This window comes from Carassius carassius, chromosome 30 (genome assembly GCF_963082965.1).
Source record: "Carassius carassius chromosome 30, fCarCar2.1, whole genome shotgun sequence".
NCBI classification, from domain to species: domain Eukaryota; kingdom Metazoa; phylum Chordata; class Actinopteri; order Cypriniformes; family Cyprinidae; genus Carassius; species Carassius carassius.
The window spans coordinates 31,002,616-31,020,916 of record NC_081784.1 but is presented as its reverse complement, the minus strand read 5'-3'; the positions used below and the strand labels follow the sequence as shown (position 1 = coordinate 31,020,916).

At 37.3% G+C, this 18,301-nt stretch overlaps 1 protein-coding gene across 1 annotated transcript; it reads right to left on the bottom strand.

The window, feature by feature from the left end:
• Positions 1 to 16,738: 16,738 nt before the first annotated feature.
• On the bottom strand, positions 16,739 to 18,253 carry LOC132111239 (uncharacterized). The gene is made up of 2 exons (XM_059518391.1): positions 17,944 to 18,253; positions 16,739 to 17,511 (listed from the first exon to the last, which is right to left on the bottom strand). Exons 1-2 carry the CDS (start codon positions 18,213 to 18,215, stop codon positions 16,785 to 16,787), a joined length of 999 nt encoding a protein of 332 aa, XP_059374374.1. The 5' UTR covers positions 18,216 to 18,253; the 3' UTR covers positions 16,739 to 16,784.
• Positions 18,254 to 18,301: the final 48 nt, after the last annotated feature.

The window sequence follows — 18,301 nt, the reverse complement described above, 5'->3', positions numbered from 1 at the left end:
AGAATGATTGCATGCAACTTAATTATTTAGGTAAGGCAAGTTTATTTATATAGCACATTTCGTACAAAATGGTAATTCAAAGTGCTTTACATAAAACAAAGTCAAATTATGAAGGGAAATAATAAGTAAAACAAGCAATTTTTTTACTTTTTCAAAAATTATATTAAAAAAATGTACTTATTTAAAATGAATTTAAAAACCGTTTAAATCAGAAAATGATTTTGCCAAAAAAAAAAAAAGTGCAACCAGTTCGGACATTGCACAAGTGCTCATTCAATAAATGCACAGCTAAACAGATGAGTTTTAAGTCTAGATTTAAATGTGACTAGTGTATTAGCACATCTGATCTCTTCTGGAAGCTGATTCCAACTGCGGGCGGCATAGTAACTTAAATGTTAAAAGCCGACTCCCCTTGTTTGCGTGAACCTTTGGTATTTCATACTGACTCGATCCTAGTGATCTGAGTTGTCTGTTAGGTTCATATTCAGTGAACATATCTGCTATTTATTAAGGGACATAATTCACCATTTACTTGCGTGATCACTCAGAATTGATCTAAAACACAACTACCCTCGTGTTTTGCCACAGGACAGCAAGGGTGAGTAAAATTTCTGTTGTCTTTTCAGGACTGTAATACGAAAGCACTCAAAGTAAATATCTTTAGAAACTGCTTGAAAGTGTGACACAGAGAGATGTTTGAAATCTGTCTGAGAAGAGAGAGAAAAAAAAAAAGTAGAATGAGATTATATATTAGGCCTTTTTCGTCTTGGTATTAACATGCTTTCCAGTAGCTAATTTCACCGTGACACTTCCCTCTTATTTCTCTTAGTGATTTATTTCTGTCAGATGTCTACAGAAGATCTTATTGAGCATTACAGTTACAATGTTTTTACAGTGTTAGTTCTACTGTTTTGGACCCTGTTATAGCTTTCACTTTATCAATCGTGCCCAAACCTTCAGAGAACTTACCTACTTTATGCATTCTTCTTATAATGACTTTGTCACCAACTTCAAACCACAAATTTATCTTATCCTTCCTTTATTTCCGGTTCACCATATTACACTTGTTGAGATCCAATAAACACTTATCAATAAGCGTGTCCCACCTATCCAGTTTTAATTATTAGCAAACCATTCCTTAACAGATCTAATTGTGCATTCCAAAATTCAATTTGTCAAAATAGATTTCATTAGTATTATTCTATTTTCTTTACAGAATTTCTCTACTAGTTAACTGCTTATATTATGCGCACTATCTGCTCTCAAACTTTACATCGGTCCATGCCACTTTATACATTCTTTCAAACAATCTACAGGTGCATCTCAATAAATTAGAATGTCTTGGAAAAGTTCATTTGTTTCAGTAATTCAACTCAAACTGTGAAACTTTATTAAATAAATTCAGTGCACACAGATTGAAGTAGTTTAAGTCTTTGGTTCTTTTAATTGTGATGATTTTGTCTCACATTTAAAAAAAAATCTCAACAAATTAGAATACTTCATAAGACCAATAAAAAAAAAACTTCCACTAGGCCAACAATTCATTAAAAATGTTATGTAAATTTACTAGACATGCAGGAAAAGAAAGAAATCAGTATCGTCAACCACTCTACATGTTTGACACCATCTGTTAGAAATGAAAGTTAAACAGTTAGACGACGGAGTTTTATAATTCTTTTGTTGATATCTGGCAATGTTTTACCAAATCCCGGACCTTATAATGACAGTACCTCAGTTTTTAATGTTCCTACTGATCTCAAATCTAGATCAGGTTTGGGTTTTATTCATATTAATGTGAGAAGCTTGCTTCCTAAGTTGGACATGGTGCGTATCTGGGTAAAAAATACCAATGCTGACGTTATAGTATTATCTGAAACATGGCTTAATAAATCCGTTCCGGATAAAGCTATTGGTTTCGATGGCTATATTGTCCATAGGACCGATAGGCCAAAAAGAGGAGGTGGGGTAGCAATTTATATCAAAGATAGATTTGAAGCCACTGTATTACTTTCTGAATCAGTGGCTAAACAATATGAATTATTAGCTTTAACACTTATCGTTTCTAAAACTGTACATCTTACAGTAGTTGGATGCTATAGACCTCCTTCAGCTAATAATGACGCCATTTCATCTCTGATGCACACAGTGACATCATTGGATTATAAGAAGCTTCTTATACTGGGTGATTTTAATGCAATTGGTTGCAGCTTCTGATGGTCTTAAATTAATTTGTGATACTGTTAACTTCTCTCAGCTAGTTGAGACGCCCACTAGACCAAATTTGAAGGACTATAAAAAGTCAAAATTAATTGATCTTATTTTTACAAATGTTCCACACAAATATTCATTGGCTTCTGTATTTGCAAATGATGTTAGTGATCAATGTGTTGTCGCCATAGTTAGAGATACAAAACTACCTAAACCGAAATCACGTATCATTACAAAAAGGTGTTTGAAATATTTTAATGAGCAATGTTTTCTCCATGACCTTGCTACTTATGACTGGGAAAGGATTTCCCTCATCCCCGATGTCGAGTCTGCTTGGAAATATTTTTATGATGGACTTACTTCGGTTCTTAATAGGCATCCATTAATTAAGAAATTTAGAGTTAAAGGCAGGAATAACCCCTGGTTTTCTACAGCATTGTCTACTCTTATACGTGAGCGGGATATTGCTTGGTCAAAAGCTAGGCAATCTGATGTAGATTCTGCAATCTGATGTAGATTCTGATTGGATTTGATTCAGACAGCTTCGAAATAAATGTACAGTCGCCATCAGGAATGCTAAAGCCGACTACTTTATTGCTAAAACTACGACTAATTTAAATAATCCTAAACATTTTGGCAGAATATAAAATATATAGCAGGGAACAAAAAAATCATCCGATTTTCCTTCACGTATAAATATGGATTCCACTATCATTTCTGATAAAGAGCAAATACTTAACCATTTTAATAAGCATTTTATTGATTCTGGGTCTTTGAGTCATACAATCTTTGGCCCTCAAATAATGACTTTGTTAGTGCAGAAACTAGTTTTTAAACTAGCACTTAAATCGCTTGATATAAATAAATCTCCAGGCCCTGACTGTGTGGAAACTATCTATTTGAAACTGGCAGCTGATATCATTTCGACCCCTTTAACTTATCTTTTTAATCTTTCATTAGATACTGGTGTTATTCCTGAAATCTGGAAATCAGCTTTTGTTATCCCCTTATTAAAAGGGGGAGACTCTACTATACTAGATAATTATAGGCCAATCTCTAAGCTTTGTGTTCTATCAAAAATTTTAGAAAGTTTTATTAGTGATCAAGTGACTTGTTTTTTGAATGCTCACAAAGTTCTATCTAGTAATCAATCTGGGTTTCGCAAAAAACACAGTACCACTACAGCCGTTATGAAAGTTTTAAATGTCATCATTGGATTAGTTGATAAAGGTGATTACTGTGCTTCTCTTTTTATCAATTTATCAAAGGCTTTTGACACAGTGGATCATGAGATATTGCTGCCTAGATTAAGGAGTCTTGGCTTATCAAAACATGTTATTTTTTGGTTTAAAAATTATTTAATTAATAGAACCCATTGTGTTAAGGCTGAGGGCAAAAATTCAGGACTATTGGAGATTGTTAAAGGAGTTCCTCAAGGATCCGTGTTAGGGCCTCTTTTATTTACTATCTACATAAACAGTATTGACCATGGTAATCAAGACGTTAATTTTCATTTTTACGCAGATGACACTGTTATGTATTGTGGTGCACCTTCAAAACAGCATGCCTTGATTAAACTTCAAGCGGCATTTGATGTTTTTCAGTCTCGGCTTCATACACTAAAACTTGTTCTGAATGCTGATAAAACTAAAATCATGTTATTCTCAAGCTCGAAAAAGGCGGTAGACAATCTTATTCCTCTTCAGACTTTGCAAGGTAATGTGATTGAGTTAGTGAAAGAATATAAATATCTTGGTATCACTATCGATGATAAATTATCTTTTGGGTCACATATAACTAATTTAATGAAACAATTAAAAATAAAGCTTGGGTTTTATTTTAGAAATAAGTTCTGTTTTTCATTTAATGTAAGAAAGAGGTTAGTTTCTGCTACTTTCTTGCCTGTACTCGATTATGGTGATGTGGTTTATCAATTTGCTTCTTCTCAACTTCTTTCTTCTTTGGATGCTGTTTATCACAGCGCTTTAAGATTTATATCAGATAGTAAACCTTTAACTCATCATTGTATATTGTATAATAGAGTATCCTGGCAATCTTTGTCTATTAGAAGGATAATTCATTTTTACTTAACCTAGATATGAAGGCAACAACCCCAGAATAGTTTTATAAATGATTGTCTAATTCAAAAGAAAAATGTTGGGAAATATTCCGTCCGGTCTGATAATTGTTTTACTCACATTTGTCACATTTGTGAGAACTGAACTGGGAAAAAGGGCTTTTATGTACGCAGCTCCATTTGAATGGAATTTACTCCAAACAAAATTGAAATGACAAACTCTGTTGCCTATGGAACATTTTAAATCTATTATTTGGTCACTCGAAGAAGACTCATTGATTTGTAATTGTTTTTAAGTGTTTTAAAATGTACATTTGTTGTTTCAATTTGTAAGTTGTGACTGTAACTGCTGTCCAGTCTTGGCCAGGACTCTCCTGTGAAAGAGTTTTTAATCTCAGTGAGATTTTCCTGGTTAAATAAAGGTCAAATAAATAAAATAAATGTACTCAATACTTGGTAGGGGCTCCTTTTGCTTTAATTACTGCCTCAATTTGGCGTGGCGTGGAGGTGATCAGTTTGTGGCACTACTTAGGTGGTCTGGAAGCCCAGGTTTCTTTGACACTGGCCTTCAGCTCATCTGCATTGTTTGGTCTCGTTTCAATTCAAGTTTATTTGTATAGCGCTTTTTACGATACAAATCATTGCAAAGCAATTTTACAGAAAATTAAGTTTCTACAATATTTAGTAGTAGCTTATCAGTGGTGACAGCCATATGATGAACATTATTTACAGCAATTATTATATGATGTAGTCACACATGTAGCAATATTTGTTAGTTCTGTTTGTTGATTCAAGGTTAGCATCATCTGGGGTCCTCTGAGGGTCAGCATCATCTCTTCTCAGGTGTTCTGGATCCAGACTGGAGCTTGTGTAAATCCAAGTTAAAATAATGTTTGTTGGCAATGTTTCTAAGATGGAAGAATGCAGTTTTTGTAACATGGGAAATATGATTTTCAAAACACAATTTGCTGTCTAATATAACACCCAGATTTCTGACTGTAGAGGAAGTAACAGTACATCCGTCTAGCTGCAGATTGTAATCTACAAGATTCTGTGTACCGTTTTTTGGTCCAATAAGTAATATCTCTGTCTTATCTGAATTTAATAGGAGAAAATTATTGGTCATCCAATCTTTTACATTTTTAACACACTCTGTTAGCTTAGATAATTGGGAAGTTTCATCTGGTCTCGTTGAGATATATAGCTGAGTATCATCAGCATAACAGTGGAAGCTAACGTGGGCTGCAATTTATCTTCATAAATGTCCACTTCTCAATTGTGCACATACATCAGTTTGTTTAATCTAGTATTGCGCATTTGAGTGGTTTGTGTTTGAAAGAAAAAATCCCTGTGGACTGATTAACTGCTGACGCTGAACTGCGTAATCAACAGAAGAAAAAATAAAGCAGTCTCTGCATTGTATCTTGATGAATTTCCACACAGAGGTACGCAACAAAGTAGGGAGGATGTTTTATCATGTATTTGATATACCACTATTTGCTGTTTAATTTAAAAACGTATTATATCCATCTAGCCAAGTTTCGTATGTAATTTTCCTTTACAGTAAATGTGAGCATTGCAAGACTGGAAGTAAATATGCACACACTCGTGTCGCCAAAGCTCACCGGGCACCATCTTGTGCTCTGAGCCCATACCCAATAGATTCTCTCTGGGGTTCAGGTCTGGTGAGTTTGCTGGCCAGTCAAGCACACCAACACCATGGTCATTTAACCAACTTTTGGTGCTTTTGGCAGTGTGGGCAGGAGCCAAATCCTGCTGGAAAATGAAATCAGCATCTTCAAAAAGCTGGTCAGCAGAAGGAAGCATGAAGTGCTCCAAGAGTTCTTGGTAAACGGGTGCAGTGACTTTGGTTTCCAAAAAACACAATGGACCTACACCAGCAGTTGACATTGCACCCCAAATCATCACAGACTGTGGAAACTTAATACTGGTCTTAAACCAACTTGGGCTATGAGCTTCTGCACCCTTCCTCCAGACTCTAGGACCTTGGTTTCCAAATAAAATACAAAACTTGCTCTAATCTGAAAAGAGGATTTTGGATCATGGACAACAGTCCAGTTCTTCTTATCCTTAGACCAGGTAAGACGCCTCTGATGTTGTCTGTGGTTCAGGAAATCTCTTGACACTTGTGTGTGTGGTTACTCTTGATGCCTTGACCCCAGCCTCAGTCCATTCCTTGTGAAGTTCACTCAGATTCTTGAATTGATTTTGCTTGACAATCCTCATAAGACTGTGGTTCTCTCGGTTGGTTGTGCATCTTTTTGTTCCACACTTTTTCTTTTCACTCAACTTTCTGTTAACATGCTTAGATACAGCACTCTGTGAACAGCCAGCTTCTTTGGCAATGAATGTTTGTGGCTTACCCTCCTTATGAAGGGTGTCAATGATTGTCTTCTGGACAACTGTCAGATCAACAGTCTTCCTCATGATTGTGTATAATTAACAATAACAAGTAGAAAAATAACAGTTTCATTTTTGAGTTTTTGGTCATAACAGTCCTGCAAAATCTATGCTAACCTGTTGTCCTTGATAGTCTTTCAGCAGTTTGCTTTCCTTACAACCTTTAGCTGTCATAAACTTCCTGCATATCTGGCATTCCTTTCTCACCTCCCTATAATTATTTCTCCAGTTAGGGATGTTTAGATTTCTTAATCTAAGTTCCACTTGAATCATTTTTACACTGGGAAGGATTAGCTCATTATGCAGTTTTTTAAATAACTCTTATTTCTTGGATTTTTCTTTACCTATCTGTTTATCTATTTGTCGATTCCCCTCAGCAGAGTCATTATTCTGCTGCGTATGACTAACTTAATGATAAATATGATCTTTTCCCACTGTTCTCTGTGTGCCATTGGTTTACCTCTAGCTGTATGGAAGTCATTAGATTTCCACCTATCCAGTTCTAAATTAATTCCATCAGTCACATATTCAGAATCACTGGATAGAACGATTTCTTTGAGCCCTATTTCAACAGCTCGCTGACGTGCCCTCTCAATAGCAGTAATTTTCTCTTTCCTTTTTTGTTTAATTCTTCTCCAATCTAATTGATTGTCCCCCAGAATTAAACTCCATTGATCCCATCTAATACTACTGATATGAGCCTGGTTCATCACTAGGTTTCTATTTAACCTAGCCAGTTCTCCAGCCATAGAAAAAATAACTATTGGTTGCTCTTTAGCTACAGCTTTTAACTGTAATTATATTTTACTCACAGCAGCTAGTATTTATTCCAGCACTGTTTTCATCAAAACATTTCCTGCTTCCTGCTGATGTCAGAAAGGCAATGGGTCATTCCCCCTCTGCATTCCACAGTGTTAGAGTAATTCCTCTTCTTCTTTAGAGACTTGAATGTTTAGAAGAAGTGTCACATCTCGTCTTTCTAATGCACCACTATATAGAGCCATTCGGATTAATTTTAATCTAGCCTGGTCCATTTGCTCGGTCCATTGTCATTTTCCCTCCTTGGTTCCCTGATATAATATTTTATGCCTCCCTAGAATATTTAGGGATCAACTCTCTAATATAGTTCAGGGTCCCTAGCAGTGACTGCAGCCGTTTCCTGTTTCTAGGAGGCACAGACCATTCCATTTCCTCTAACTTAGTTCTTGTATTTGTTGACAGAGCTTTTGTATATTTGCCAAATTTAAATCTTAGAAAATCTACTTCATGTTTTCCAATTTCCATTCTCTTTAAACAAGGTTTTAAGACAGCCTTTTTTAACCTGTCCAGTGTCTGTTCTAGCAGTTTCAAGTGCTCTCGCTTCTCCTTTGTGAATAGCAAAATATCATCAATATAAATGCAACCAGTATTCCTTATAACATTTCCAAAATTGTGCTGTGAAAGTAATTAGGTGCATTCTGATAACCTTGCGGTTTCCATACGTTATGGTCACTTCCGAAAGTAAAAGCAGTTTTTAATTGACTTTCTTTTGCCAAAGGAATACTCCAAAAACCATTTGCGAAGTCAATTTTTGACAGCCAGTTTTTCGCTCTGCCTATATTTCCACTCACTTCACGGCAGTTAATCAGGTATCTAGTATCTGGGATTGTTACTTCATTTAACATCATTCATTTAACTTCAACATCCATCAGGTTTCAAGAATGCCTTCAGGGGTACATTAGTACATTCCAGTTCCTCGTTTGGCAGTTTCCTGATAACACCCTGTTCTGTCAGTTCTTTAATAGTTTCACCTATTTCCTTCTCAGCTGCACTATTAATTTTGTATTGTCTCTGTGGTGGAGGAATTACTCCCTGAATCACATGATCATACTTCATCTGAACTCTCCAGCTCCCCTTTATCACGTAATTCTGACTCTCTTACTGTTCGTTCAATCTCTCGAATCTGATCCACTATTCCTAATTGTTTCGTCTCTCTGTCTTTGTCTGTTTTTTTTTTTTGTTTTAAGCTCAATTTATAAAATTTCTGGACTTATGTAACTGTATTTCTCTCTACTGTTCTCATTTCGGTTTTCCTTAGGTTTTGATTGCTCCCTATATTTTTTCCCTCTATGGGATTTATCTTTAGGGCTAAATCTTTCTCCCCTTTTCTACAATTTTTATCTGCTTTTGGCTCAGGGCGATATAAGCATCTACTCTCCATCTCATAGTGGTTATAGGGCTTCTTTTCACGGCTTGACCGTCTCATTTGGTCTTTAGACCTCTGTGTTTTATAATCCGATTTTTCTCTGTCAGTCTGAATTATTTGTTTTCTGTGATATTGAATTAGAAATTTTTCACATTTTTCAGGAGATGTATCTGGGCCATAAACAAGGAATTATTTTGCTCCAATTAGAGTGTTTCTTTTTACACCTTGAAAAATGTGTTTCAAAATCCCTTCTACACCTTTTTCTGTGATCTCTTGACAGGCTGTCAATGCTCCTACCATACACTACTTTTCTTCAAAGTGTCCCTGTTCAGTTTCTTCTTTATTAGTAGGAATTAACCCTTCAAGAGTCCGAGATAATTTTCTGCCTCTATGCAGCCCAAATTCAGCCCAAATGCAAATCTACTGACTCACCAGACATCTTCAACTGTTCACCATATCGGACTTATTCCCTCACTTTCCTTTAACTATGGTATTTTTAAATTTGGCCTTTGTTTTAAATTAGTTTCATCTCCTGATCTTTTCTCATTAATTCTTCCAGAGTTACTCTGGATTCCATCAAATTCATTTCAGTTCGTCTCGGGAGTATGCAACTGATTTATGGGAGTTATTGGCATTTCTTCCATTCAGCAAACCCCACAACGGCCCACATGTTATACCTGGAACACATTCTTCATCCCACTTATGTAATCTGTCTAAAGTAGCTTCTCTTTTTCTACCTCGAGCATGTGTGGGTCTATAATATCTCTCTCCTAATCAGAATGTTTCAAAAGTTTTTCCAAGCTTCAATTTAGGAAATGGGTTTTCTGCCCTATCTTTCCTTCCTCTGGCGGCTCTTGTCTGTTTTACCACTGACCATTCCAGGTCTGAATCTTTCCTCTGAAAACTTGGCCGTGGTGTTTACTGGTCTCGGTGTATTATTAGATCCCAGACCTGATCTCCCCTCTCCTGCAGCCTGATCCTCATTCACTCTCTGAGTTACTCTTTCTATAACTGTAGGGTCCGGGTGACAGATCTTCCATAATTTGGGCAAATTAGTTCTATCTGTTTTTCTTATTAAATGCACTCACAATGGCTGCCCCCATTGTGATTAGAGCTGAAGATCTTTGCCCGAACCCGATGGGACCCGGCGGGTTTGGGATTAATTTATATCATCTCCCGCGGGCTCGGCCGGGCTCGGGCTTGCGCTCCGGTTTGCGAGGTAAATGAGCGGTCATGTGATGTGTTTCGATTAACACGAGAAAGATGCGAAAATGTATGCTGGGAAGGTGTAACGGAGGCTTGCCTCTGGCGAACATGTTTTGGTGTCACCAGCAACTAAAGCAAAGTCTGAGGTTTGGAAAGGTTTTAACCATGTTTATAATGAGAATGAGTGAATAATGACGCACTATCAGTGAGCGCAGGAACGCGCTGAAGCCATCTACAGTGGATTCAATCATGTTCCTCCACAAAAACATGTAGACCTAGCCTAATCTCTGTGAGTAAAGGTTTTTCAAATGATAACTAAATATTAATTGAGTCTTAAATGCATAATGTAGACAGAGTATTTATGCTAATGTTGGCATTATTCTTTTATTAAATGTCAGCTGCTAGTGGCGAAGCAAATCCGGCGGAGCCTTTATCTTAATTTCGTTATTGCCAAATACCCATCTTAATTTAAAATCTATTTTAATTTAATTGGTTAAAAAAAATGTGTTTTGGTCTATTTATAGGTTAAATGAGTCTGTTTCTGTTTAAAGTGCTGAGATGTTAAGATGTTACAGAGGACTTATTTTATTTCTTTGCTCCAACATCCAAGTGGTGTAGTCTACGTTAGTTATGAATACATTGTTAAAACATGTATAAATGACTCATTCTTGACACAAGGAAAAAGAGCTGTGTGCGCAGATTTGGATAATGTCGGGTTGTAAACGGGTTCGGGATTTTAAAAAGCTGTCAATCAAAATGTACCTGTCTGACTCGGGTCCTGTCGAGCCTAACTTTTAAGGCCCAAGTACAGCTCTAATTATGATTTCAATTTTTCATTCTAATTGTGATTCTCTAGTATTTGTCTGATTAAGCCTGACGTCACTGGCCTGCCCTTCTTCTGAAGGCACCTGCTACAACATCTCCATGCTGGAGATCTTTATTGGCCGCGTTAATCAAAACAAAACCTCCTCGTCTAATTCCAAATATCCTTTCTTAAGAATAATTAAATACCTTTCCCAAACTAAGTCTTAAGCGGTTCTTTGCTCTCTGACTCTGACTCATCATCTGGGCTTAGAGGATTTTCCAGCTGTGGAGCACTTGAATCTAGAGTATTTCTAATCCCCTCTCTGCGGGGCATAAAACTGGGGCTACCGATCCGCGTTCAGACCCTTCCCTAGTATCTATATCATCCAGATCATCCCAACTCCTTCCCCATATTCATCAAACACTCTAACTTTGGGAGAACCATCTCTTTCCCCTCTGTTTGAATAAATAAAGGTTGGGATTTCTGCTCCTTCACAGATCCTAAGATTCACCACTGAAGCTAGCATTGTTATCTCATGCCATGGAATCTGATCTGATCCACACCTGCACTGTGTGGGATCAAACGAGCCTGACCATTCTCATCTGACCCACTCTGAATTTTCCCTGGATATCTATTTATTTCTTAGCAAGATCTCTTCTCTTGCTTCTAGCTCACCGAGCACTTTGTCTTTCTATTTCAGGTCTTTCTTAAGCCTGCGCACGGGTTTCAAAGACTAAAGTCCTAGGTATAGTCCTAGTTTCTTAGGTTAAGTTCTTTATGCTTACTGTTAATTTTAAATTATCCTTCTCCTATATTCGAGCCCCACATGTTTGGGAGCCATGTTGTAAAAGTATTCTGACTAAAGAATATACATAAAAGCTCTATTCACATCGATGTTTCCCACAAGCAAAGGCAATCTATAAATATCGCTCTTACCTCTGTTATTTCTCTGATGCAGTAGAGACTTCAGTACTTCTTCACACCAGAGTCCAGTTCAGCTCAGTGGAGTCCATGCCGCTGTGGAACTTTGTAATGTAAGTTCAGGAATAAAATAAATTAATAACTTTACTCTTTATAAATTACTCAGTAAATGTTTTCCAACCACAATATTTTATAGTCACAAAAGCGATGCGTCTTTTCTGTCCAGATGCCTTTTTTCGGTGGACACACTCACCCACACACACACACACATACACAGGTTGCTATGGATACAGGGAGCTTGACCCTTCACCTAGCAACCTGCAGCAAAGTAATTGCTGCATCTTTTTCATTAAAGCAAATTAATCTATCCCCAGTTTTAATCTTAACAATTACAACATCTTAAAGGCGTAGGCTAAGCGAATAACTATTTCTAAACTGCATAGCATCATTTCTTTTATGATAAGATAAAACATATCATAATACAACACTTTAAGAAAGAAGGTCCATTCTGCAACGATGTTGCAATCATCACAGTTAGCAAAAAGCATACATACGTGGCAGTCTTAACTGCTGAGTAAATTCTAGCAGAATGTATATCTCATTACTGCCTTTAAAGGCTTTTCAGGTTTTGTGGCAGATGTTTGCAATCTTAAAGCTCTGATATCATTTGTGAGAGATTGCAACTCATAATTAAAGTTAACCAACTCAATCATTTCTTTCAGCATTCTCATCATTTTCTTAATCAAATCCTTTTGTTTTCACATAAGTTGAATTGTTCTTCTTATCCTAAAAACAGTCTCCTGTTGTTCCATCAGTTGACATTGTCTCCTGTTTTCCTCGACGTATCTCCTTCTTCTTTTGTCTTTTGACTTCTTTGTTCCAGTTCCTCTGAATCCCTTCTACAAGAAGATCATCAAAGTCAGTTTTTAATTGACCTGGATCATTATCACAGTTAGCGCATGAGAATCGATTGTGAATGAGGAACTTCATAGCAAACGAATCATTAGATTCTACGACAGTATGAAAGGGAATGTGATGAAGCTTTAGTCCTCTGGCCACACCAGCCTGTCCAGTCTTCAAAGGGTCAAAGGTCAGAGTGTGCTTGTGTAGCTTCCTCCATCATGTCCTGCTGCAGTGGAGCTCAGATTACTGTATAAAGCCCCGCAGAACAGAGTCAGTACGTCTACATTTGTGCTGATGGGTCGAAACACAGTGACTCTGACTGATCTGATCTGAGAGAGGAAACTGATCTGAGGTCAGATGTGAGAGTGATGTGATCAGAGGTGAGATGAACAGCTTTAGTGGAGAACTTCTCCATGTACTGCGATTGCCATCATCTAACTGTTATCTAAAAGTATTTTAATGAAATGTGTACAAACAAGGAACAGTAGTTAGATGTGGGTCCTGACTGATTAAAAGATGTTATTGTTTTGTCTATTAAACAGAGAGAAAGCAATGAGTCTGGAAGAGCAGCAGAAGTAAGATGAGAAACAGTACAGTGTCTATGTGTCAGACTACACTGCAGCAAGTGTGTCAGCACACTGTACATCATTCAGATACTGTAACTTCAGCTCTGCAGTTTAATCTTCTGAGCCAGCTGTATAACGCATCATTGTTCATGCCTACAGCAATGTGCTTAAACATGAGTGTGAGGGTGAATACTTATTATTCAAACCATTTATGTATGCAACAAATGTTTGCAGAGTAATGTAGATTCAGTCAGCTCATTTAGCACATCACATCTGCTCAGGATTCACTGCATTTCTTTTATTTAGCTGTGCACCTCACATGCTGCAAACACAAGGTGCAAATACCATCGACTCAGCAAGATGGCAATGAGATTTCATTTGTTAACGTTAGTTAATAAATATAATAAAAATTAGTTCACTTGTTATAGCACTTGTATATCATTGCTCTTTTGTTGTTTTTGATTGCTTCTTTAGTCCTCAGTTGTAAGTCGCTCTGGATAAAAAAAAATGTCTACTAAATAACTAAGTGTAAATGTAAATGTAGTTGTATAATAATAATTGTTTTATAATAATTAATGTGCATACACACACACACACACACACACACACACATTAAAATAATAAAAAACAATGTTAGTATTAATTAACATTAATTAATGATGAATCATGATTAATGTAAATGTTAATGTACAAAAAACTATTTACAAAAAAATTCAGATAAATTTAAGAAAAAATAAAACTCATGAAAAAAGTCATTAAACATTTAACATTTAAGTCATTAAATGTTATTATTTGTGTCCTGATGAAAAATATCAATAAATTAATTTTCTGGTGTCTATGGGTTAAATGAAATATTATTCAGTAATAGTCTGGGTCTGCGTGAAATATTAACAGAAGTATAAAGGACAGGAAACGCGTTAATGACAGCATCCGTTTTGACCGCTCGCTGCACCCTTAAGGCGGGCGTACACGGTGCGAATTCGGATGGTCGGAAGATCGTATGTCCACGCACACGGCACGAGTGAGTTTATCTGAAAATCGTACGGACGAGATGATATACGACACGATTTTACAACCTGCGAATTCCAGAAGCAATCGCACGAAGTTGATAGACGCGTTCGACTTGAAGCACCGCTGCACGCACAGAAGGTATGACATTAAAGTACCGCGAGAGCGCTAAGAAAGCACACATATCCAATGCATTCGAATCGCTCTCGCGGTACTTCAATGTCATACAGGTGATGTCATTCTGTGCAGCGCTGCTTCAAGTCGAACGCGCCTAATATAACTGCTCTCCCTCTCCCATAACTGCATATACAATATTGATACAAGCCGTGACTGTTTCCTACACGTACATGTTATTTTTCAGCAATAGGAAACAGGGACGTTTGGTCACCCTGTGTGTGTGTGTTCTTGTAGGTTTATAAAAATAGGTATTACAATGTAATCATGGTTTGTGAGGACAATTCCTGTGCCCTCGTAAACCAAATGGCTTTAAAAAAATACTATACGGTGTTTAATAGAAATTTTAAACATGCATTTTCCGTAATGGATAGAGGTAGTGTATGGGGATATACAGTATAGAATACCGTTACGTCTATGGAGAGTCCATGTAAACTACATAATGCGTGTGTGTGAGAGAGAGAGAGAGAGAGAGAGAGAGAGAACTAAAAAGCATGGTACACGTTGCTAGAAACATCATACAGCGCTCGCTGTTCCTGTCAGACTTCAGCGAGTTTATCCTCCTGGTCAATAGTCCACATTCGCCGTGGCGCTGACCTGTTCGTGTTTCTTCTTCTGTGGTTTTCCTAGTTCGTGATTGGTCAACTTCAGATAAATCAACAAATCGGCTCGTTCAACCGCACACATGTCACGAATTCAAACCGATAGCTCACGAACTTTTTAGACCTGTTTAAAAATGATCGGGAGGTCGGGAAGTGCTCGTAAGCCACTCTGCTCGGCTCGTAATTCATCGCAAATGATACGAGCCGCGAACATACGAGCATACGCTTGCATTTCCACACGATTGAAAAAAATCGCATGCGAACTCATACGACAGCAAAAATCGCACCGTGTACGCCCGCCTTTACCGAAAGCGCGCAATTAGATGCGCGGCAGGAGCGTGACGCGGTGTGTATTTTATGGAAGGCCAAAAGGGCCAAATACACGTGAATTTTAACGCATCAACAACACGTTAAATACGTGTATTTCACGCGTAAACAACATGTATTTAACGCGTTAAATACGTGTTGTTTACGCGTGAAAAAGTGAAAAATCAGCGCGTATTTAACGTGTATTTCACGTGTTAAATACATGTGAAGTACGCGTTAAAAATCAGTTTGAACGGGTCAATGTCATTGGCTGCTGAGGACTTGGGTCAAACCACTTCTGTGTGCTTAGGGGGGTGTACCATTCATAGATAGGCAACCACCATTTAACATGCTATAGATCAGCTTATTCATCCCTTTTATATTGTCCTTTTTTGTATAGCCTATAGAAATAACAGTTTTATGAAAATTAGATATTATATTATAAATAAATTTGCCTTGTTTTTCTCCACATATGCCTAGTAAATAAACCTATTAGTGAACATTATAGTTTTAACAGTGATCAAACTTAAGTTAGCATCAGAGATTTTACATTTATGTGGGTAAATCACTTACAGTGGAGGTAAGCAATCAATGCGGGTTTAAGACGGACCATTGTAATCAATATATGTCTTTGGAAAAAGTGAGCTTTTCTTGTGCTTACATTTACAGCTCTCACCAGCAGGTGGCGCTCATTATGCAGTATTTAAGACTTTCAGTTCAGGAATGAGAACTTGATTTGGCTTTCCTGACAGCAGAAATATTCTACCACTTCCACCATTTAAGATCCTCCTATTATATCCTCCTTTTGTATTTTTCCCCCTTTCCTTGTGTAGTCCAAAGACAATATCTAGGTTGCTGTTATATGAAAAAATACTTTTATCAAGAATCAAGATAAGATTACCCCTTTTTATGCACATTAGTTGGCATTAACCACACCTCAAGTTTTCTTACATTAAACAGTAACATTTGAGGGGGTGGAAAAGTGTACAGATGTGGTTCTTGATTAATGCAATTGTAATGAATATCTTTATTTGATAAACAATATTACCTTGTTTTTTATTTTTTTATTTATCGGTACAGCAAGCATTCCACCAAGATGCTACACAAGGATCTTAAAAACGGTAAACCTCAGTGACCTTAATGCACACTGAACTAAACTGAACATTACAGTGACACCATAAACAAAACGAAACAAAAAAACTTTTCAAATTACACAGGGCTGTTCAATGATTAATCGTGTCCAAATTAAAAAGTCTGTGTTGACATAATATGCTTGTGTTGTGTGTGCAGATATATATATATATATATATATATATATATATATATATATATATATATATATATATATAACAACAATTAATAGTTGAACATCCTTATTACAATAGAAACAATCGACAAGAAGCTACTGATGCAGAATATTAATTACGGTTTGCAGTGCATCAATAGCTAGACTACCAACAGGTCCTGCAAGATTGTCTACATCCTGCAATTGTTGCATCTGTGCCTGGGTTGGACTGAATTGGTTAGCAGGAACTGTAACAACTTCCTGCCAATCCACAGCAGGAATTGCAACTTCTTGAGCAGGTCTGTGTCCAAAAATCTCTGCCATGGCAGTGAGCGATGATGTTTGCCTCTGAAGACATCCTCTGACAAACATCTGATATGGTGTGTGGTAGCCAGCAGTGCGCAATCCATGATTGTTCCACTGTTCCCTGAAAACCTCCAAGTCCCGGTTAATCCGGGGAATGTACACATGATGCAGTGCCCACATGTGTCGCTCGTTGGTACAGTCAATGACTCCATCACTCTCGAGAAAGGAGAAAAGCTGGTGGTACACATTAGTCATACCCCGCCAAAGATCTCCCCAAAGTCTCTCGATCCTCTGGTTGTGCACACTTCTACCACGGATGGCACTTCCTCTCTCAGATCCATGATAGATATTCATAAACAAACCAACTGTATTGTTTTCTCCTCCGTGGTCACATCTAACTCGAGATGGAACACCATACCTAGCTGTGGCTTGAACAAACTGGTCAAACACTGTGCCAGCCCTGTTGTTGTCAGAAACTTGCAAAAATACAACCAGTCTGCTGAAGCCACAGATCCCCCCATGGATCACTATTCTCCACCTAAAGATGAAATAAAAAGCTGTTATTTGTCTTCTGTGTTATGATTAAATAAATTAATTCAGGCTTCTATGTTTACACATGGCAGGAAGGTAAACTCTCAGAAATAAAGATACAAAAACTGTCACTGTGTTGGTACCCGTTCAAAAGATATGCTTTGGTTCCTATTAGGTTCTAACATGTACCTTTTAAAAAGGTACTGCCCCAGTGACAGCTTTTGTACCTTTATTTCTGAGTGTCTAGGGTCACAGTAAAATAGTATTTTCTATATAATGTAATGTCACTGAATCAATATTATTATTAATACTAAAACAACAGAAACATCTCAATTACAAGTGCCATAACAGGAGGACAAATGTGAGTGATATATGTGCACTGTAGAGCCCTGGAAATGATGCATGTAAGTTATGTAACTGATGTATCATCCACATCTACCTGATCAGCTTGTGGTTCCCATCTATGTGCCACAGAGAGTTAGGACCTGCAACATTGTAGGTTCTCCAGTGCAGTCGATGAGATAGTGCTCTGTGTGCAGCTCCGGCTGGGTTCACTCGGATCAAACTCTCCCTCACTCTCCTCCGCTGAACTCGTACTCCCATAGTAGCCATTCTGGCCCGAACAGCATTAGATCCAATTTGTTCATTTTCTCCAACCAACTGACGAACGACTTTGTCAAGTTCGGCCTCCGAAAGGTGTGCATACCTCATGCTATCAGATAAGTGGGACCGCCTAGAAGATAACTTCATTTCACTGAACATGACCATGATAACTACACCTGGAAAAAGAAAAAGTT